The sequence below is a fragment of the Gallus gallus genome, chromosome 1 (genome assembly GCF_016699485.2).
Source record: "Gallus gallus isolate bGalGal1 chromosome 1, bGalGal1.mat.broiler.GRCg7b, whole genome shotgun sequence".
NCBI classification, from domain to species: domain Eukaryota; kingdom Metazoa; phylum Chordata; class Aves; order Galliformes; family Phasianidae; genus Gallus; species Gallus gallus.
Window position 1 is genome coordinate 110920436 of NC_052532.1, and position 23625 is coordinate 110944060.

Consider the following 23625-nt stretch of genomic DNA (forward strand, 5'->3'; position numbering starts at 1 on the left):
CAAATGCTTGACAGAATCTCCTTATTTTAGCTGTGAACTTTTCTTCCATTCTCACATCTAAAAATCTTCTTAAATCATGGTTCAAAAATAATGACTTCTAGAGGAGTAAACCTTACATTCCTTTGTTTAAAAAAATTTACAACTGCTTGCATTTTCTGATGCTTTCATTAAGGAGCTATTAGGTATCTTTTATCCTGAAAAGGGGAGATGAGACAAGTCTTCAGAATATATGCATGCTGTAGTACAGTCTGTTGGGTAGAACAAGTTTTGGAAGAGAAAGTTAAAAAAAAGCCTACAAAACACGGTGTGAGAATTCCTCTCAACATTTTATTCGGCTGGTGTTTGATAAGCTAATGTAAGTTTTAGAAGTCCATTAAATGCAGGAGTGCACAGACAGCACTCTTGCTACTTTCATTTCCTATTACCAATGGGATTATTTAATGCTTCAACACATAATGTTTTAAAATACTGTATATTCATTTTTTAATCCAGAAAACTGAAGTAAATTATTAAGAAATGGCAGCTTCTACAGCACAGAATTACCTTACAATGCATTATTCAACTATACCTGTAAGAGGGCCAACATTCCAAGCAATGTTGTTGCACCAGCCGATAGCCTGAACCCAATGAACAGTGCCAGCATTTATCCATACCAAATCCCCTGGTCTTTGAATAAATCGATAAACTGGGACATTGGCTTCATACAAATCCTCCAAGTTTGGCCACCAAGATCCCATTAGGAAATTCATATTGTTCCTGAAACAATGGGAAAAATAAAGCCATCAGCATTTACCAGCGTATGTATTAGTAGCCAATTCTTCAGTGACTTTACCTGTAAAAAGTGATCACCACTGTAAATACTTTCTGCATCTAATCCCTGACACAGGAGGACTAGTCAAAAGAAAACTTTCACCTACAGAATTCCCGATCCCAGTTCCCTGTTTTATATTCTGCAATATTAAAACGTTCAACCATCTGCTTATGCGAAGTGAGATGATGGCTTAGAGTTAAGTTCTATTTTCCTTTCAATTTCCCAGCATTATTAATGCTGAGGCAGAGGAATTCTTGTTAGATCTAGCGTGACATTGATGCAGAATGATGCTTTTTTTAACCTGTGACTGATTTTATACACAGTTCTTAAGAATGCTTTCTGTTTAGAACAATGCAAAACATGTACTCATGCTGTCAGTGTGAGTGTGCAAAGCTCGTCCGCACAAGAACTTGTTGGCACCATCTCAACTGCTATTCACAGGTCTATGCTATGTTCAGACAGGAAATGCTACCCCTCCTGAGAAGCATTAAAAAAAAAGCCTCCATATGGACTTCCTAACAATGAAATCTTGAGTCTTCCAAGATGGTAATATGAAATACATACATTTCTCCCTTCCTCATCCCAATTTTGGAATGTTTTTCTATTGCACCATGGAAGATCACTGGCAAGTTTTCAAAGACCGTTCAGTGCCTCCATCAGACACTCTGGAGAGTTTATGAGGTTACCAAACTTTTAGGCTCCCTTTTATTCTCAGAAAGGGCAGTGACATGAGGGTAACAGGCCTACTGTCATTACAGACATCACATTTTTGACAGTGGAATTACAATTCTGAGGTGAATAATTTTTGTAAAGCTTGATTAAATAAGAGTAGTTGTCAGTAGACAAGCAGAAAATAGGCAATGAGAAGAATATGCAGAACCCTGGGAAAGTTCTGAAGAAAGCTGACGAGTCTAGGTCAGTTTTAAGTGGGCAATATAAGTGAAAAAAAAAAGCCCTCCTCCTTAAGATCGAATGAAAACAGCATGAAGGCAGGACACAACTGCTCCTAATCACCCTTTTTTTTAAGCACATGTGCAACGGAAGGAGGAACACACATAAAGCTGGACCACTATTACCCAATAGTTACTGCACCTCATCTTTTTTAAGTAAGCTACAAACTTGCAAGTGTATGCAAAGCATGCCATGAAGTTTCCTGGAGTTCAGGTAAACTAAGCTCTCCCATTAGGTGCAGCAAGAAACCATGCCAAAATACCAATAGCTGTGTAATTCCTTAAGTATGACATGTACATTAATCATAATAAAATTAACAACATACAATACCAGGAAAATACTTCATCACTCCTAAAAAACCAACCAACCAAGAAAAAAAAAAGAAAAAAGACCTACAAAAACAAAAATCCAGCTCCCTCACTCCCCAATTTTTCTATCACCCCACTGCAACAGTCCTAATAGTAATCATAAAAGCATCACCATTTGGTAAGAATAGATGGTAGCTTTAAGATGCTTGATAAAGTAGCTAGCCAAACAAAAAGGACTGAGAAGTATTATCTGGTAATGTAAAGTTTTGGGAGCAAAGCTATCACTGAGCACCATATCTTGCAAACATTCCAGATTTTACATTTTGACTTGGTATAACAGACTTTTCAGACTACATGGAAAATTCATTAAAAATTCACTTAAAACAAACACCTTCAGTGAGTACTTCCCCTTCTCCCATTAGGTCTGAGAATGACAAAGGCAACTTAAAAAAAATAGGGAACAGTATGCACAACTTACTTTTCACAAAAGTCATTCATGACACCCCAATAGCTTTCAGGGACAACAAACCATTCACAGTCACCTGGACCAATATTTATATTTACTGAACAGAAGTTGTTGTTTTCTTGATGACCTGAAATTTAGAAAAAATAAACACACTTTCTGTAAAGCTAATTTATCAAAATAACCAGGAAAATGCAAAGTAGGTTGTAATTACTAAAAAAAAACCCTACATCACAGTTTCAGTTTTCATAAACTTATTATATGCACTGTTTTAGGTGCTTCACAGTGTCAAGAAATGCAATTAAGTTGCTAATAACAACAGAATTCTGCTTTTGTTAGTTTGTGCAAAATGAGAAGTTGGAACTACCAATGTGACTAATGAATCTGACTAATATTTCAGCTGTGTCCTTTCTGTAGAAATCAATGCTTCAAGATGCTAAAGCTTACATAATGTGTTTGTGATAGCTTCTGACAATCCCGTTTAGGAGAAAAACTTCATGACTTCAGGCACTAACAAACAAGTAGTAAGAAAATCTGTCCCAAGGAGCTTTCAAAAATCAATATAGAAATGCCAGCTCTTACCTTCTTTTGACAGCTGAGGAGCTGAACCACAATCCCTAACAGTATTATCTGAAGTTGTACTTCAGCACTAACAGACTCCGGAACTTAGTCCAGAGGATGAGCAACAACAGACATGGAGAAGGCTGAGGTACTCAACTTCTTTGCCTCAGCCTTCGTTGGCAGTTATCCCTCCCACATCTCTCCATCATTCAACCTCATCTCTCATTGCTGAACCTCTAGGTGCATGCTGAAGGAGCAAAATCATTCCCATGGGAAGCAAAAAGCAAGTTCAAGACTCTGATAAAACTGAATGTGTACAAGTCTCCAGGGTGTGATGACATGCATGCCAAGGTCCCGAAGGAATTGGCTGATGTAGTTGCTAAGTCACTCTCCATCACGGCTACCAGGTGAAATCCCGGGTGACTTAAAAAAGGGAAACATCACTCCCATATTTAAAAAGGGTAGGAAGAAAGATCTGGAAAACAACTAGCCAGTGAACCTCACCTCTGTGCCTGGGAAGATACTGGAGTAGTTCCTCCTGGAAGCTGTGTTAAAGCACATGCAAGAGAAGGAGGTGATCAAACACATCCAGCACAGCTTCACCAAGGGCAGACTGTGCTCGACCAATCTGATGACCTTCTATGATGGAGTGACAGCATAAGTGGACAAAGGAAGAGCAACAGATGATATTTACCTGGACTTCTGCAAAGCCTTTGATATGGTCCCACACCACATCCTTATCTCTACATTTGAGAGACATGGATTTGAAGGCTGGACTGTTCAGTGGATAAATAACTGACTAGATGGTCACAGCAGGGGGTTGTGGTAAACAGTTCTATGTTCAAGTGGAGGCTGGAGACAAGTGGTATCCACCAGGAGCCCACCTTGGCATTAATGCTCTTTACTATCTTTATCAATGATCCAGATGGTGGGACTGAGTGCACCCTCAGCAAGTTTGCAGATGATACCAAGCTGAGTGGTGCAGATGACACAACAGAAGGAATGGACACCATCCAAAAGGACCTGGATAAGCTTAAGTGGGCCCATGAATGAGGTTCAACAAGAAACAGTGCAAGGTGCTGCAGCTGGGACATGTTGGGACAATTCCAAATACGTGTACAGACTGGAAGAACTAATTGAGAGCAGTCCTGCTGAGAAAGATCCACGGGTCCTGGTGGACGAATAGCCAGACGTGAGCCTGTAGTTTCCAGTCTGGAAGACCAACAGTATCCTGGGCTGCACCAAAAGAGGAGTGGCAAGCAGGGCAAGAGAGGTGATTGTCCCCCTCTGCTCTGCCCTCGTGAGGCCACACCTGAAGCACCGTGCCCAGGCATGGGGTCCTCAGCGCAAGAAAGATGTTGCAGCTGTTGGAGCTCGTCCAAAGGAGACCAACAAGGATGAACAGAGAGAGGGCTGGAGCACCTCTCCCATGAGGGAGCATGAGGAAGTCTCCAAGGAGACCTCACTGTGACTTTCCATTACTTAAAGGGAGTTTATAAACAAGAGGGAGGCTTTTTGCATGGTCTGATAGTGATAAGACAAGGGAGAATGGTTTTGAAATAGAACAGGGAAGATTCAGATTAGATATTAGGAGGAATTTCTTTACTCAGGGAACAGTGAGACACTAGAATAGGTTGCACAGAGAAGCTGTGGATGTCCCATCCCTGGAGGTGTTTAAGGCCAGGCTGGATGGAGTCCTGGGCAGCCTGTTCTAGTGGGTAGTAACCCTGCTCATGGCAGGACGGTTGGAATTAGATGATCTTTAAAGTTCCTTCTAAACTAAGTCATTCCATCATTCTGTGATCTAACAAGCCTCAGTCTAATGCCTGTACTGGATTTGGTTGAGATGGAGTTTATTTTGACAAAACATCTGCGTGGCAATAGGAAGTAATGAATGAATTTCTTATTCTGCTTGACTTGCATACACAGCTTTTGCTTGACATATTATGTCTTTATCTCAACCCAAGAGTTTTTGCACTTTTATCTTTCTGATTCTCTTCCACATCCAACTGGGAAGGGAGTGAGTGAGATGCTGTGCAGCACTTAGTTGCCTAGCAGGGTTAACCCACAGTAGTGTCATAGCACAGCACTACTCATTATGAAGCCCTATTCTCAGACAGCATTGAAGAATTTTAAAAGTATAGTGATTTCTATGATTATACAAGACCTACTTCGGAAGTCTGTAAAAACTTTCAAGGCACACAAATTACAAACACAGTTTGAATATACGAACTCATTCTTCTCCCCTTAAAGAATCTGGAATCCAGTGTTGCATGCAAGAGATTAGAATGGCAACCACCAAGCATTACAGAAATCCAGAAATTACCCCTAAAAGATTATTTAGTGCTTTGTACACGCAGATTCAGTTAATCAAGAAATTAAAAAATAATGAATATGTACTTCATTATCATATTTATGCCTGCTCTAAAATACAGAAAATCTGCAGAGCAGATGAATTAATTCCATAGCAGTAGGGGTTCTTTTTGTTTGTTTGTTTGTTTTTCCATGCAAAGATTATACTCACCTGGTGTTCTGCTTCCTGGAACCTTCATGTACAACTGCACTGTGTTCATGCCCAGGATGGTATGACCAACATGGCTTAGAAGATTTCCTGCTGATACCACACGTACAAAAGCAGGAAGTTTTGTCAGTTCATGGAGTTGCAACTTCCACCTGCAGCAAAATAGCAAATTGACAAACTGTGAATCCCTGAAACTCTTAGAAGAGTTTGGGAAATACAAACATTTTCAGAAAATTGTTAGCAGAGGAGATAGAGGAGCAGACGACTCACTGCTGTATAACTTAACATCTTTTAAAAGGGAAGTTTACAGAATGCAATAACCTTACTTGACAGCTAGAGAATTTTAAACGTCAATTTCTTTTAACTGTGAACTAGAAGACCTGGTGACCTAACTCAATCTTGCAGTTATTCAATCTGGTGCTATACCACAAGAAGCTATGCTTTTAGTTTACACCTTGGTGTACATCATGTATCTTTTCCGTAAACACAAAGGTCTGCTTTCCCCACACTCTTAAACCAGTCAGAAACTGTTAACGATGCTTTCAAGAGCCAAATGATATTATGACATGACATTTGCCAGGAAGACTGCTTGAACGTAGTTTAACTTGCAAACATGATTGCTGTAACCAGGAATGAAGTAAGCTGTATGCATGTGCTATGGAACTGAACGCTTTTATTAGTGATAACATCTCTAAATACAAATTCCCCAAATTTATGTGGAGCTCTGTAACGTCACACAGGTATCTGTGCTACCCCTTCAATTCAAAAATATTTCCAAATACAATCCTAAGTATGACGAGCCAGTTCAGGGGAAAAAACGTTTTGTATCAGAACCTGAGACTGAAGATCAGAAGATGTGTGATGTATGTATTATTCTACGAGAACTATTTGAAGTATCAAAGTACAATTTCTATGAACCTCTGGTTAGTCATTCCTAGGTTAGGGTTAAAGTCTCTCTCCAGAAGGACTGCTCTAAGGGTTAGTTTCTTGGCAGTAATTTTGTAAGACAGAATTTTCTTTAGAAAAATATATAGTCTTATTTTAAATTTTACAACAATCTCCAATCACGTCTGTATACACACACAATATGCTGCAAAAAATTCATTAGCATCCTAAGCAAACCTTATTCTCCAGTTTCCAATACTATAACCTTTTCTCCTGTTCTCCTAACTGAAGTGCATCAGAATTATTGTACTGCAGTGGGTGGAACAGTAATAGTATGCATTTCCAAAAAAGATCCAAGCAGAGACTGAACCAAATAAAAAAATATTACTGGATGAAAACAAAAAAGAATGCTTTCAGTGTATTTCTGAAACTTCGCCAAGTTTTTCTGAGCTACTTTCCTCTACTCCTTGGTATCACAGAGATCTCTAGTCTGAAGAATACTCTGTATTCCCCTTACGCTTCTAATTTTATCATGGCTTTTCCACTCTTATGCATCAGTTCAGGCTTTGCTACATATTCTGAGCTCTGTTTCTGGATAGAGAAGCAAGAGATAAGAGAAAATGGAAACAAAATAAATGAGAGTAGGTATAAAGGAGGGGGAAAAAAGGGAAAATGATTTAAAGCATCAGAATGAAACAGATGGAATGTATTAGAAGTATTACTGGAAAGAAGAGTAACTGATGGAATTTAAAAGTTCATTACTGAAAAATTAAAGATCCTGGAAAGACAAACTCAAAGATTTTAAGGTGAGAGGGATTTATAACAACAATTTAGCAGCAGATTAAAGGTAACATGGCAATAGAGCTTGCAACTGGAATTGGGTTTATCAGGAAATAACTGACTTCCGAGAAGAATGCATTAGCTTTCCAGAAGCGTAACAGTGCAGAATGCCACTGTTAGCAAAAGAAACTGCAGTCAAACTTACTTTTTGTCATCTGACAGGTCAATGTTGGTCCCAAACTTGATTGTTTTAAAAGGTCCTCTTCTCCTCCTCCCAGAACTGTAGATATAAAAAAAAAGTAATAGGTGAATGTGCAAATAGGAACAGTGTAAAAATACACACAAATCTAACTGCAAAAATTACCACGTTTATACCACACTTACTTATCTGAAGATGTGGATTCATTATCTGAGTGGTCCTTGTGGTGACTCTTTTTTTCGTTTTCCTCCTATAAAATGCAATTGTGAAAATGCTATCATTTATTTAAACAGCGACATCTAAATAATTTAAATATTAAAAAGCATATACATAAAAATATAGGCATATAGAGGCATGAAGTGATATCATTTGTTTCAAAATGGTGGCACAACGTTTACAATATCTGCATCCAGGACCTTATGTGAACACCGTCATTAAGAAAATAAACAAATAAATAAAAAGCAGTTATTAGTCAAAAGCTGTTGCAAAAAAATCTTTGTGATGAAAATTCAGTGAGGTTCAGGCCAGGACAACAGGAAATCTCTACGCTGTAAACACATTTGCTAACCTATAGTAGAGTTACAAATTTATGTGCTGGGTTTGCTTTATTATGCAGGTAAAAAGAAATCCAATCTAACATTTTTAGACCAGAACATTTATCTGCCTTCAAAGTTGAACAGGTCTCCTGATGTGAAAATAGGCTAATATTTATAAAATTCATTTTATAATATCCATTATACAAAGTTCTTTGAATTTTTAATAGCCATCTGCTATTTTAGCACTGCAGTAGCTAGGACCATGACTAGCGGAAAAGGTCTAACCAGCATTAAGTGATGTAATTTCATCTTTTTAGCACAGTGGACTCAAAGTCCTGTTTTAAAAACTTCATTTTTCACAAGTATACAGACATAGAAGGAGAAAGTAAGACAAAAAGCAGGAAAGAACTGCCTGGATGCTGTCCAAAGACTTTCTCCTTTGAATGAGACAGTTGTTAGACATCAAAGTGCCCTATGTACCTGAGAAAGTCCTATTCATCCTTTGAACGAAGGACAAAGAGGAACAAAAAGGGATTGAGCAATGATGGTTTTATGAAATACCGTAAAACATGTTAGGAAAGCAATGTTAGAGTTGTTAGAGGGGGAGAAAAAAGGTCACCTAAGGCAAGCCAAGAGAACTGTATCTGTACAAAGGAGAAACTCAGCTTTCATTTGAACACTGCAAAAGTCATCTAAGGACAGGTCACAGCAGTGTTAGGAAAAAGGAACACATACACTTAAAACAGTGTCATTTTGACTTTTGAGGGAAAACTGAAAATTGACATTATGAAAATTATTTTACGTACTACATTTTTACCACCAATTTGTAGCAGAGAAAAAAAAAATACTGCAGTTGCTTCTTGATGCAAAAACAAAGCTGAGGCTTTCCTGCTGACATGAGTATATGTAATCAATCACATACTTTATTAAAAGTTAGCTTTTCAGTAATTTTATTTATACATAATGTTCTTCTCCAGAACGATGTTCAAGAATACAACATTGGTGCAATTCTACCAGAAAAATCCCATTCATGACTGAAGTTAGGCCAAGCCACACACTATGCTGCCCAGCACTCCCCACTTCCTGTATGGTATTCCTGTGTCTTTTCCTCATCCTGTATCAATCTTGTTTAGAGTATTTAACCACTCTCCCTTCTCCTTTTTCCAACCACAGATACATTTCTTCGCTTCTAATCCTTTCCAGTAATGCAAGAAATTAGGCAATTTCTCTGTCCTTTCTTAATGAAATCATCACTGTTTTTGTGTAATGGCAGTGAAAACTGCAACAGCCAATTCTCCATTTTTTCTCCTTTTTCTAATCAACAAGTGATCAATAATACCCTTTGTCTTTGTTCCACCTTAATCTACCCTTTTCAAAGTACTCAGTAATATAAGCCTTAGATGCGTGCCTGTATCTAATTCCAAAGATGTGTTCACTACTTAACAAAAATATTGAAACTTAGTACCAATAAAGTATAGTATTTGCAATATTGAACATTGTATTCGATTCTGTATGTCTAACAGCTCCTACAGTGTTAAATTTGGAACCCATCAGTAACCAGTACAGAAAGCATCAGCTACTTTTCTGAAAAAAAAAAATTGATATTTTGAACAGTTGTGTTAAAAGTGTGAGCGTAAACTTTGAATAAGTCACATTCAAATTAATTCAGCATACAATGAAGAATGAAGAGTCATTTCAAGGCACCTGTGAAATTTGAAGCAATATGACTAAAAAAAGTCTGCATTTTTTAATATTTCAACATTAGTTTTGACATCACTATAAGAAAGCTTAAAGCTAACAAGCTTTTAAAATACGTAACGCTAAGTAGCTTTATATTAAGAAAATGAAGTCTACGTTAAGCATATGAGAGAACATCCTGTACAGTATTTAACCCTCTGTTTAAAATAGACTGTAAATTCATCTGTGCTTTTCATGCTGGTAGGAATGTTTCCATCTCTTGAACGACTTCTGGACTTCTTTTTCAATAGATGTTACTAACAGAGCTTCATTCCAGAGTTAGTATACAGGCTACAAAATTCTAATTTACATAATAACAACATATTTACCCTTAAAGACTCCTGGAATGAGGAGGCCTGGTACTGTGCATATTTAGCAATTGTTGTATGAGATCTACTGCTTTCACAACGCCAGATTTTCTTTGTTCCAGTGGGGTCCCAGTTTTCATCTGCTGGCTGCAGTAGTTGTGTCCTCACTTCTACTACGTGTTCGTTATTTGCTTCTACCAATGTCTTGGTAGAGAAGAGTCCTAGATCTAATAAATAAGAAAAAAAATCACAAATGGCTGTTCAGATATGACAAGAAGTTTTAGAAGAGATGGTATTAATACTTAACGTTTTCTGATTGATTTATAACACAGATATATATATATATATATGAAATAAGTTATGGTAGTGCTCAAAAGGCTTTTCTACTCAACAGCAGAAGCCTAAAAAATCCTTGGCAGCTATTTTACAGACCATATTCCAACTACAAATTCATATACATGTGTAACTCAATTAACAATTAAATATTTTTCAGAAAATTAGAGCTCTATGAATATTCACAGTGAGATCATTAAATCAAAGCACAAAGTCACATAGGCACAGTTTTTACAGGAATAAAAGGTCTGTGTATAAGCTCCTATACCCTCGGCTCAGTTTCTGTCTGTGATCAACAATATCTGATGGAACTTTTTTTTTTTAAGTTGGTCTAGGTTAGAAATAGTAGTGAGTTAAGAGACAACATGTTCCCTTAATTAATCTAAACAGAACAGTAATGCAGTATTATAGAAATGAAATACCCACTTTTAAGAACTGAGAAACATCATTCAAAATACATATATTTTTTTACAAAGAAAATATAACCAAATTAAAGTTACCTAATTTAAGCGCTCCAGCAAGGCCACGTATTACAGTAACAGGGTTGTTTGGATTTGTACAAAATTGATGTAAAGGTGGAAAGAAAGCATCTCGTTTATTTTCCAACTGTAAAATTACAATGCAATATTAGATATCAGACAAATTTAGACTTCTTGTTTGTAAAGTAAGAAAGAACAATAAAAAATGTGAAGCAACAGAAGGAAGACAGGAACTTTATTCATTTCTTCACATCGAGGGAATTGAACAGCAACATCATACAACCATTTCCACGTTATAAGCTGGGTTTGCTCCTTCTGAAATTAATTCGTTACTGTAATTTATTTCTTGGCATGAATTATTCCCAGGTTGCTTCAGCTTTTGCAACTCAGGTTTCCTGCAGTTTATTACTTTATCTGACAGCAGCCCCGTAAATTCTCTAAATCTGCAGAATTCTCTGAAGAGCGAGATAATACACTACCATTCTTTTCAGAATTTCAAAAACTAATCCTACAGATAATGTACACAAGAAACAGTATAATTAAAAAGAGCACTCTCAGAGTATAGCTCATGTTAACTGGAAAAATTGATTTCTTTTTCCTATGCTTCTGTACACCTGCAACCTAGATTTTATGCTGCAGTTTCTTCCCACTTTTATTTTTAATTGCTATGAATCTTTTAAAATCCTGCAGACAGACTGTGAAGAAAGTATCAATGACACTGTAGATGGAGACTGCATATATGCTGAAGACATCGCTTTCAGTAAACAAAACAACACAGTTCCTAAATACTGGGACCCACGTTGGCACATCTACATAGAATGCTGCAACATGGGGATTTATCAGCTTTGCAAATACTCAATGAAGCTATAACGGGCTCTTAATTAGGGAGATTAACTCAGGTTCAACACTAAGAGCAGCACTACTGCTTCCAACCTAATCTAGTGCTTAGGCAGACTGCTTGGATAGTACCACAAAAGACTGCCAAGCGCCTCTGGTCCCATAGTTTGGCTGAGCAAAGCTATCCTGAGGTTTTTATACTAGCTGAATGGACACACTACAGGTTACAATTCCATTGTTAAGAAAGTTATCTACAATACTGCATAAAGCTATTACAGAAGTTTATTACCAGAACAGGAGTTTCAATGGTTGCATACGAAAAAAAATATCTACCTAAAAGGCAGTTGGACTCCATGATCTTTGTAGGTCCCTTCCAACTGAATTATTCTATTAATAAAACTTCTGTTTTCCTAACTGATTACATTTTGTTGTTACCATCATCTCAGCTTTAATTAATTTTCCCTACTATATTTTGAAATAGACTGTCAGGAAAGTTCAGTTTAATCATTTACTTATTTATTGCTGAAACTGTCATTTGCAAAAAATGTACAAATACACCTGAAATACTCTGCATTATAACTCACAAACTGTTTTTGCCCATACCATCAGTATTATAAATAATAAATAAACCTATTTTTTTGAAGCTATTCTTCTTCACTCACAACTGCACAATTCTAACATTTTTCCTGTTCCTACACTGTAACTAGACATCAGTTGTGAGCAGTGCATCTTTAAAATAATTGCATAATGTAATTCAGATATCCAAATAATTAACAGGATACAGTCAGCAAATTACTTCTACTTTACTTACATAAATACTAGGTGTAGGTGGATTCAGCTTGTCCTTTGGCAAGGGAGGGTATGGTGGAGGCGGTGGTCGTGGAGGTGGGCATTTATCCAATAGAATACTACTGTTAGATAAGCCATTTTTACCCAGATTCCTAAAAGGAAAGAAGAGCTGTCTCTATCAGTAATTGACAAATACAACAAAAAAATATTAGTGTTATCTTTTCTGCAAAATAATGACAGTAACTAGAAACTGTAATTCAAGGTGCAAATAAAGCTCATATATATCTTAATAAAGTATTCTTCCTGTATAAATTGATATTATTCAAAATCATTCCCATTTTCCCCTTCAATCTGCAGTGTCATCACCACTAGTTAAAAATAAAGCCAATTTAAAGAAAAGCTAGCATGACTCATTTGACCAAATCTAACACAGAAAGCAGTTTTCAAATAGAAACAGAAGAACCTTACTAGGCTGGCACTGGCTGGTGGATAAAGAATTCATAGCAACTGAGATAGTGCGGTCTGGTAATACTATGCACAGCACTGTAACAGAGTAGTGGCAAAATGATAATGCCTCAGCAAGAAGAACAATGCTGGAGTCATGAAAATAGAAACATACAATACTAAATTAAACAGCCACCTATCTACCTTTCCCTGACTTACACATTTTGAAGCTAGAAGGAACCACCATTACTTCGCCTTACTGCTTGGAAAACACAGGAAAGAACTGCTCTTGTTAAGTTGCTGCTTCAACAACTGTACTTGTACCTGAATCAGTACCTTGCTTGGTGTAATTCCTAACCTTTCTCTGGAGGTTTTGAGACATGGACAACCTACTGCATGCATGTCAGCTTCTTCTATTATGAACGACTTTCAGTGCTGAAAATGATTGCAGAGATTGAGAATCCACAATTTCTAGTCACTATCATCAGGTACTCATTAATAGAGATATCCCTTAATTTTGTTTGTTTGTTAAAAACAACTGAACTGCTTTAAATTTCTTCCAAATAATATTCAAATCTTTCTTCCAACCCCACTTAACTCATCAGCTACTGTTCTCACCACCTCTCAGTGCTCCAGGATATAGGATGTATTAAGGCATGATTCAGTCGTTTATCCTCATAAAACTCACTAGCTACAAAAATATGTTCTGATAATGAAGGTTCTTCAACAGAAAACACAGCTGCCACAGTATTAGATGAAACTTCTAGCAAAAAAGCTTGTAACAAACACAGCAACTGTGATACTAGCACTGAGAAACAGCCTAGAACTAAATGCTGGTATGTGAGAGCAGTATTTCAAATCAAGCTACTACAAACCATGAGTAAGAAGGACTTTGGCTTAAGATCACAGCAGACTGACTGTTATGACAAATACTTTAAAGAACAAACATCACATGAACCTCAGGCTGTAGCAAAGATGAGCATCTTGAGAAACTGTTGTTCATCATGACAAGGAGCAATTCAAACTTACGCCAGATTTCTATCTCCTACACTTCTATCCTCTGACGGGAGATCAGAGCAATACAGACAAAGACATACTTAACAAGTGTCTCCAAAGCATGCTAGTCAAAATAACAAACACAGCTTATTCTCTGTGCTAGGTGAGCCTAATTCCAAAATAGATTACAACCGCAAAGAAACTGAAAGAGATGCTTTCAGCAGAAGATTTGATGAGGCATCATCCAACTTGACAAAATGTCACTGACCTGTGTTCAATGTCTGAGACAGTTCTTGCAAAGACACTACTGCTGCCCCACAAGGGAAAAGAAATGGAAAAAAACCACAGAAACGTGGCAATATAAAATCACCACTACTCAAAGAAACTTATCAATGATGGCTGTGCGAATCTAAGATTCAAGAATATACGTCCAAGATGAAACTAAAATCTGAACTGCGGTCATTAAAAGGAGCTATAGCCTTTGTACTAAGAAACTGAAAAATAAAATCCAAAAAAGCAAATCCACAGCATTAGTATCCAACAGACCTATGAAAAAAAATCAGTTTGAATTGAGAAACAGTTCTTAGGCCCTTTCTGATAGAAGGAGGAATAGGAAAACTGAACCTGAAGAAAAGGGACAACGCCCAGAACTACTGTGATTCAGGTTACCTGAGGTAAGCAGCACAGAGCAAACACTTAAATTCAGAGTATATAGGGTCTTCAGGGAAGAGGGGCAGCAGAGACAGGACAGACTGATGTATGCCCAGAGAAATTACACATTGGAAAAGTGAAAGAGATGCAGAAGAAAGCAGACGCTACAGAGAAAAAGATCAGAAGAACAGAGGAATCTCAAAGCCAACGCTTGAAGCTGATACTACAGCAAATGACCCTGCAGTTTCCTATTAAGTTACTAAAACCCTGTGCAGAAATTTCAAGAGAAAGGCCAAAGAAAAAAGGTGAGACTGGAAAGCACTTGTAATTCAAGTGGCATGGGAAACAAATGTCCAGAATCTTAAAAGTTGTCTTTATCAGGCCCGTTTCACTCATCTATTTTTTTCTGACCATCAATCAGAATAAGTTACTATTAATAGCAGCAGAAGAGAACTACTAAGGTGTAACACTGTAATTGACAGTGTGCAAATCAGTGATGCAAACCATAAAACAAACAAGCAAACAACAACTCCAGAGAAATACTAAATAAAATAAGACTTGATACTGGCACCTGAAACAAAATAGTGTAGCTATTCACCGAACATCTCCAACAATAGAAATACAGAACTGTGGCCAGCACAGGGAAAGTGAAAGATCATTTTTGACCACAGAGATTGTAGGGAAAGTCACACATCATTGTTTCAATCATACAGGATTTCACAGGGGCTGAAAGAGGCAGTAAATGAAAAAAAACAAGCCTAACTTAGTCCCTGAGAAAAAAATGCATGCCCAAATAGTCACCTATAATGCCATGATGGAAGAATGACTAGAAGGACAGGTTTCATCCATCACTGCTTTAAACTGAACTTTCACAGGCTGTACAGTCTGCAAAACATCCTTCATTCCCACAGAGCCAAGAGTAGCTGTCAGCCTCACAAAGGTAAGGACAGAGGTGTGAATGATGTACAGCACCTTCTGGAGCCAAAGCCGCAGCTCTCAGCCCATTGCCATTTGCTTGACAGGTAAAAGCAACAAATCACCTAATTGTTTTAACCTGTGGATCAAAGTCAAGTTGTCAGGCCTAAGTGACACCAATGACAGTAGATGAAACAGGTGCTTGAACGTTATGTGATTAACTGATCTTTTGAATAAACAATCACCAGATTCACTAAAACACCCCTTTCATGTTGTTGCTTTCTAGGACACGTTCCCTCATCTTCTAAAAATGCATCACACCCCTTTCCTCCCACAGCACAACTTCACATCTGGCTGTAACAAAACACATTGTTTCCCAGAAACACAGATGTGAACCAGTTTGCTCTGCAACAGTGGCCCGTATTCCTCATCACAGAGTGCTCTGCAGTCTCTGATTTCAGCAAATATTAACACAAGTAACCTCACTTTATCTACGGATTTCTGACAAATGAAGATAGATGGCATAGCCTGCTCCATCTGCCTACGACACTCCTTCCTACAGTTTACTGCTCTCAGTGCGTGGGTAAGGAACCTGGTTGCTCCTTCAGAAGCTGCCATGGCCCCACATCACGCGGGACGGACGCCAGCTACTTCAGACTCAGGAACTCCACACTTGGAGCCCTACACCATGAGGAAAAACAAGGCTGAAACCAGATCCCCGGTTTCAACAACATCCCTGAAACTCCACTCACCCCAGCAACGACGACATTACACATATCAGCTGGTTGTTATATACTTCAATAGATATTGTATTGACTTTGCGTCACCCTAGCCTACTAATGAAGATGTTATGCAAGCTGAAAGCAAAATGTGTTAAAAAGCTGTACTAATTTTAACTGTTTTACTTTAAAGATGCTAAGCTACATCAAGAATATTATAGTTAACATAATACTTATTTTCTATGAGCCAGGACTCATTATCATTAATTACTACTCTTTATATTTATTAATCACCCCAATGATTTTGTTATTTCACTCAGGCCTAATGCCAGACTGACAGCATTACATTTTCAGTGGTCATCCCACTCTGAAATCAGTCCTGTGGCATTTTTCAAGTCCTATCCAACTCTTTCTGTTTTCTAAGAACTATCAAAAACCTGTATGCATGATCAACAACAGCTCTGGCCTGCTCTTTCACAACTCAAGGACATCTGTTGTCTGGGCTTCGGACTTAAAACCATCACATAAGGGTTCAATGGCCTCCCCCCCTGAACACTGTGAAAAACACAGAGCGGGTTATCACACATCCCACAGTGTGAACACCCTATCTGCCTTTTTCCCAAGATCTGAACAAAAATATTTAGTGTCTTCTGCCTCTGTATTGACTATTTAATATCTCTGATCAGAAATACTAGGCATTACTGGTTTTTGTGTGCGTGTTTTTTTTTTTTTTATTTCATTCCTGGCTATAGTTTTCTCTTCTAAGCTTTTGCTAGGAGTTTTCGACAACTTTTAGCTTCTGTACTTTAAAATACTTGCTCCTTATCTTTTTTAAAAAGACTGTGACTTTTTGAGCACAGTGAAAAAGTTCCTGAGCAATTCCTGGCTACGTATGCATTTGCATTTAAGGTACAATTCACAGGACACATTACAATCACTTGCACATAAGCAGTTATTTTTGTTGTGAACTCAGTTTAAGTGAATTATTATTTGAGGATTAGCTGCATGAGAATTAACAGGGTTTTACCACTCAGGAGATTATAGTTACTCTGAAGAACAAAATTAATACCCTCTCTTTCTCACATAAAAATCACATTTTTAACATGAATATATGAAACAGTGGATTTATGTGATAGTGTATCTTAAATCCATAGGAATTACTCAACATACAGAGAATGAAAAAAAAAAACAACCCATAAAAAATGTGCTTGCAGAAGGAAGCTGAAGCACTGGGGTGCACAGCACTTAACTGACCCAACCCTGATACAAAATAGAAAGACCCAGTCTTCCTTAACAAGTAGTGGATATAACTAATTTCTTTCACAGGCCAAAAACACAGGCGAATGGCCATCAACTCTCTTCACGTTGGGAATGAGGTGACTATGCACAATGCTGGCTGTCTGAGGCTCATCTCCCCAGGCTTCTTCTGCAGCCAGTAGAAAGATGTACTCTCAAAGGGCAATTCAAAGAAATAAAGCCAAGCTTACATTATGGTTAAATGCAAGTAATGCCAGATAATTATACAACCTGTTTATAATGCGGTTCTTCACTTCAGCCTCTCACAACCAGGTACTAGCTGGCAATACTCCCAGGAATCTTTCTTTTTCAAACCTGCTGAAAATCCTACAAAATAATTGTGGATTTTCTCATTATGCAAATGTATTTCTAACCATTTCTGAATTCTGTTCTGTTTTTGACCTCAGTACTATAGGTTGGCAGAGAGTTTCATAGGTTAATTACATGTTATGTAAGAAATAATGTTCCTTTTCTCTCCTGTTTTAAAATGACTTACATCTTTCTCTTTCATTTGATAATCACCTTGTTCTTAAGCTATTACAGTAAGACAAACAGAAACACATTAATGACTTATTCAAGAAAAGCACTGTAACTAGTGGTACCAAACCTTTTCTTTCTTTCAGCCTTCCCTCTCTCAGTTAAACAGTCAAAATACGTATTATTTTTTTCTTTACTCTCAGGTATTTCTGTATTTGCTTGTCTGTAACAGAACAGAATATATTACTCTAAGCAGGGCTTAGACTGTGAAACTACAACATTTAACATTTTATTTTCAGAACTTCTACTCCTGTGAAGTTTACTTGCCAGAAATAAGGTGCCTTTACAGCAATTGAACAATTTGCCTGCAAGCCAAGATAGCCTTTTGTGTACAGTCAAAAAAAAAAAGCCTCCCAATAAAACAAGAGCTGCTTTTAAGAGCAAAACACAAACTTAATCCAGCTCCAGTTTCTGCAAAGTACTTCCCCCAAACAGACTCCCTGCCTTGCGATTGTACTTTCCAATCCCATGGATCCACTGACTTCCCAAAGCCCAGCTGACTGCCAGGAAGCCCTTCAGAACAGTCACCCTAAGTTTGTTTCTGCCATACTGATACAGGCATCAGCACGGAACCCAGATTTGTACACTTCAGCCTGGAAACTGCTTCCACTCCTTCTCACAACGATTATTTCCTATGCTTCTTTACCTGCTGGCCAGTTATCAGCCCATTTTCCAGACCATTTCACCCTCTGCTTGTCAGTCTATACTTTTATCCTTTTAAAACATCCTTTCTGAGGCACAGCTCATTTCTGCTGGCCTCCTTCATTCTCTTATCTCAGTGGATTGCTCTCTACTCTTTCACTTTACACAACAAGCAAAAAGAACCACAAAAAGCATGTTAGCCCCTTTCAATCGGCATTACCATCAAGTCCATACATCTCATTTGCATTCCCTGATAAAACAAATTGGCAAAGCTTCCAAGTTCAGATACATCTGGGAGTTTTACCCATAGGCATTCTGTAGACTGTCCTAAAAGTGACCACACAAACTTACAGCTGACCTGAGGTTGCTCAATTATTCTTCCTGTCTCCTCGTGAGTTCTTTCAAGACTTGTCCAGCAACTGCTCTAAGCAATTATCAAACAGAAGTTTTGTCTGGAGCTTGTGTGCCCTTTTCAGGTTGTGAACAAACATTTATAAATAAAGAATAGCAAGCGAGCTATTTCTTTTACAAGAAGCAAAACAAAGCAGTGATGAACTTCTTTATACTGCTGAAAGGAAGGACCTGACCTCTCGTCAGCTTCAGAGGGAACAAACGATGGAGCATCTTAAATGAGAAGGGCACTGCGTTTTTCATATCATCCCTTCAAGACCCTAACGAGAGGCACCAGTTGAAACAGAGCAAGACATCAGCTGCTATCACTCCATCCAAAATAAACAGCTCAAGTTTTACGTCTCAAGTCTTGTGACAACATTTCATTAACTCTCCTTTCAAAAGGACTGCTCATGGGGAAACGATACTTAAATTTCTGAGAGTACGAAAAGAGTTTTTGATAACGCTCTTTTAAAGGAGCCCCGATACGCAGCTAGATAAAACAGAGCACTCTTCTTTTTTGTTCTCCACTTCTTAACAATTGGCTTATCTAGTAACAAACAGAACAGTTACCCCTGGTGTATTTTCTTCTCTTAGTCACATCAGACTTTTACTTATGCTTGGTCTTTTTGATGACTTCTCAATGGGGGGATTTTCTCCAAGAATCTAAAGAATAATCAATTTTATCGTACACATTTTTATCTGTAATTTTGCTCAGAGGCTTAAAGAAATTTAGTTTACTGTGCAGACAGCCCACTATTCAAAATATAATAATTCAGCTGCTTTATAATCATCTTAAAATAGACTGCTGCCATCACTCTTATTAGTATGTAAGATTAAGCAAATTACCCGTACAGCAACCAGAATCACCTCCTCAGCTCCTTCTGTACGTACAGTCCAACAACAGTTGAACAAGACGAGTGCATTGGTTATCCCACTATTCTCCAGAACAGCATCTTAATGAGATTTGCATAGTTTAATCATCAGCTCAGAGATTGCATTTCTCAGTTCCTTGTAGCTCTGAACAACTACAGAACTTAGTTCTGTACCACTGAACCTCATCTAGTCCCTTCAGGGGAAGCTCTATTGACAAGTTTCCATAGCTACTCCAGCACCTTCTGGTTGACCCCTCCTCAGTGTCCTAGACAACCTCAGCTCACCACTTGAATAGAATGAATCACCGTTAGATACTTCCTCAACACTCTCACTGAGGAAGATGGATATAAAGACGCATGTAAGTCCCTGGATGATGTTGCCCTACTTAAGCACTTCAGTCTTTGATGAAACAAAACATTTACCAAGTCTGTTCCTACAGCTCAGACAACCTATTCAGATACAACTGAAAAGAATCAAATGGAGTTGCCTATTTGGCACGTGTTTTGCACTTCATGATGCAAAGTATCTCCTTTCATTAAATGGCTTTGCTTGCACAATTATTTTAAGACACCACTTGTTTGCATAAAATAAAACAGCAAACTCCCAACATTTATTTTTGCCTGTCTGCTTCCATTTTATTTCTTTTAATGCATGATTTCTGAACCCCTTTTCTAATAATTGCTTCTACCTGTAAAGAAACAAACAACTTCCATACTTCTGATGTTCCTTTGTTCTTAAAGTACAACCAAAATCCTAGCAAGATTAACAAACAAGTCAGTTTTTAGAAGTTACAACTACAGTTCTGCTTTCTATTAAATCTCTCCTGTGAGATAAGGAACTTCATTATATTACAGTTCACTATTGCACAGTAGGTCAAATATAGTTACATTATGAATCAACTGCTGTGCATTACTTAATGTCAAACTGCTAGTAATTTCGGGTCATTTCTGCTCCATACACACATAAACCTATAGAGTCTGAAAGCTGTAAAAAATGGCTTCTCATAGTTAAGACTTTAAAAATCTCTAAGCATTTGAAACGGGATTATGTAACAAACAGACCTCTGATGCATTTCGATGCAACTTACACAGGATATCAAACATTCTGGCTTGTAAGTAAGCATACAGGAAGCAGAGCTAAATACAGAAAAATAAGTAAGCAAATAAAACATAACACAAAACTCCAGCTATATATAAAAGCGACATATATCCACTTGTTCCCACCTGCCAAAATGTCTTTTTCCCCCCTGGATAATACCATCAGGAAAACAGAGCAACAGACTGTATTAAGAAAGTACTTCCAGAAAGCAAAAAGAATATGCCAGAATAGAAAGTCATTATCAACATTAGAGAGGAAGTCGGAGTATCTTTCTGATCGTATCATTTTAAATAAGAGTATTGATGGAACAATCAGTGTAGCACCGATATTAAGAACAACTACTGCAGAGTAACTCCCCACTCCCTCTCCCTGTTTGAAGTTTATTCTTGAACAGCTTTTTTTTTCATTTGCTTTTAAAGAAAGAAAGGAAAAAAAAACAACAAACAGGTCTTCCATTGCGGATAGCTTTTGTATGCCTTTTACGGTAATGTTAAAAATCACATTTCTTTGTCTCAAATTCACTTTCGTACATCGAGATACCACTTACAGAGGTAACAACCAAAAGTAATCACCACTACATGAAATACTTCCAACATTTCATTTTTTCCTTGCCTTACACTCTATTAACATAAAGGTTAACATGCCCTAATTAAGTTCATAGTATCCAATGTTAATAGAAGCAACTATGTCTAAAGGTTCTGTTATTGAACAGATAAGCAGGGCATTCAGCAGACTACTGTTATGTATCCTCCTGTCTGGACACTTTTCCCTGTGTCAGTATCTATGACTCGGATGCTCTCACCAGAGCTCTGCTCCTGAGCCAGCACTGTGCAAGCACCCCTCCCAACATTGACATGTTTTAGAAGAAAGCAGGAGCTCATCAGCTATTCAGTACGTGGCTGGGACAGCCTCACCCTCAAATTCATGTTTGCAAACTGTAAAACAAGTAGATAAGGGTGGCAGGAAAACAAAACTACGATTATATAACATACAGTAGTTATGTTTTAAAGAGCTATCACTTCTGTAAGTATGAAAAAACATGCAGGCAGGGCCCTTTCTCTAAGAGGCAACCAGCACTAGTCCACATCAGGAGCAGCACTAATGTGCACCAAACAATTTTCACAGTTGTAAAAATGTCCGCCTGACTTCATTTCACACTTCAGGTTTAGCCTAAAAATGTTGCAATTGTTACTGCACTGACAGTCCCACAAAATCTTCTATTATAATAAGATATACAGATCCTTTCCAGCAGTCACGGTTTGACTAGGACAGATCCTGTGAAACTAAGTAAATTCAGTGAGTAAATTCAGTAGTCCGAGCCCATACTGAAGCATGTACTGAACTCTCAGTTAGTAAAAGAAGCCTGTCCTCCAGTTTTGCCGTTGCTCATCTTTCTTAGCATTTTCAGCTGTGCATCAAATCGTCTGCCTTTGTTGAAGGAAGGTGCAGACAGGCTGAAGAGGGAGCTCTGAATCTCTGCTCAGTTAAGTACAATGACAACAGCAAAAGGCACATTTTACATGCCTGCAAACTGCAGGGGGTCAGGCACTAACTGAACGTCTCTTGATAAATTATAATTACACAAGCCTTGGAAACAATACAGATTATATGAACCCCAGTGAAATACTGCTGGAAAAGATACCCCAAAGGTTTTAAGACCTCTTTTGTTAATAACGAAGCCTTTAGTAATTCAGCATCACTTGGAATACTACTACTATCAACGAGCGCAAAAAAAGGGTATGCATTAAAAGCTGCTTTAGGATTTCTGTAGTAAAAATGCCCAACTTTTTGTGAGTGAACACAAGCCACAGATTTCACCTAGGAATCATTTGATAAGCAGTGTACTAAATCAGAATATGGCACTAAACAGCAGAAATGCACTTCTCGTTACTCTTCCAAGAAGGCTGAATGCAAACTTCTGCTGAACACATCTTGAAGACAGAAAGCAGCTGAACTTCAAGAAAGAACTCTAAGCGTCTTACAATTTCTTTTATGTGTATTTGCATTACATTTCTTCCAACACCAGACACCGAAGCTATTTTTAGACATCTGCTAGCAAGAACATATACATGGTCCCAAGTTAAAAAGGAAGAGTTTCAAAGATTTTCTATGAATGTGACAGAAGTAGAAACTTCACTTGAAAATGATCATTACAATATAAAACTCACCATGTAGAAGATGACAAAAAATGATCCCTACAAACCTGTATTCCTTCTTTTCTAGGAGATGTAAAGATTTAACGCTTAAGGCTTCAATTAACAGCAAATATTTAAAATGGTCTTCAAGACTTTGAAGTTATTCAACTAATTATATTCTAAGTATTCTATAACTAATCCAATCTCCTAACATTATAAACATTTTACTTTCGTATCAGATGCCTGTGGACTACTATACCATGATCAGTATTCATTAAATCCCAGTATATTAGAAACCGGTAACTCTCATAGTTATGGTAGCAGATGCAGCCCTTTGCATTCAACTGATTTTTGTGGGCGCAGTAAAAAGAAGGTAGTAAATATACTTCTATCACTTCTTCAGTAACCAAAAGGGTAATGCTCAAAAG

The 23625-nt window shown here is 37.7% G+C and overlaps 1 protein-coding gene across 16 annotated transcripts in view; it reads right to left on the reverse strand.

The window, feature by feature from the left end:
* The window catches only part of KDM6A (lysine demethylase 6A), a 150715-nt gene that overhangs the window by 10722 nt on the left and 116368 nt on the right, over positions 1–23625 (reverse strand). For all 16 annotated transcript variants that reach the window (XM_015300708.4, XM_040671113.2, XM_015300678.4 and 13 more), the window contains 8 exons: positions 12521–12650; positions 10894–10999; positions 10082–10287; positions 7665–7729; positions 7486–7560; positions 5619–5767; positions 2549–2663; positions 569–756 (listed from right to left, as the gene is read on the reverse strand). In XM_015300708.4, the coding sequence (XP_015156194.1) occupies positions 569–756; positions 2549–2663; positions 5619–5767; positions 7486–7560; positions 7665–7729; positions 10082–10287; positions 10894–10999; positions 12521–12650 (1034 nt within the window). The remainder of the gene's footprint in view (positions 1–568; positions 757–2548; positions 2664–5618; positions 5768–7485; positions 7561–7664; positions 7730–10081; positions 10288–10893; positions 11000–12520; positions 12651–23625) is intronic.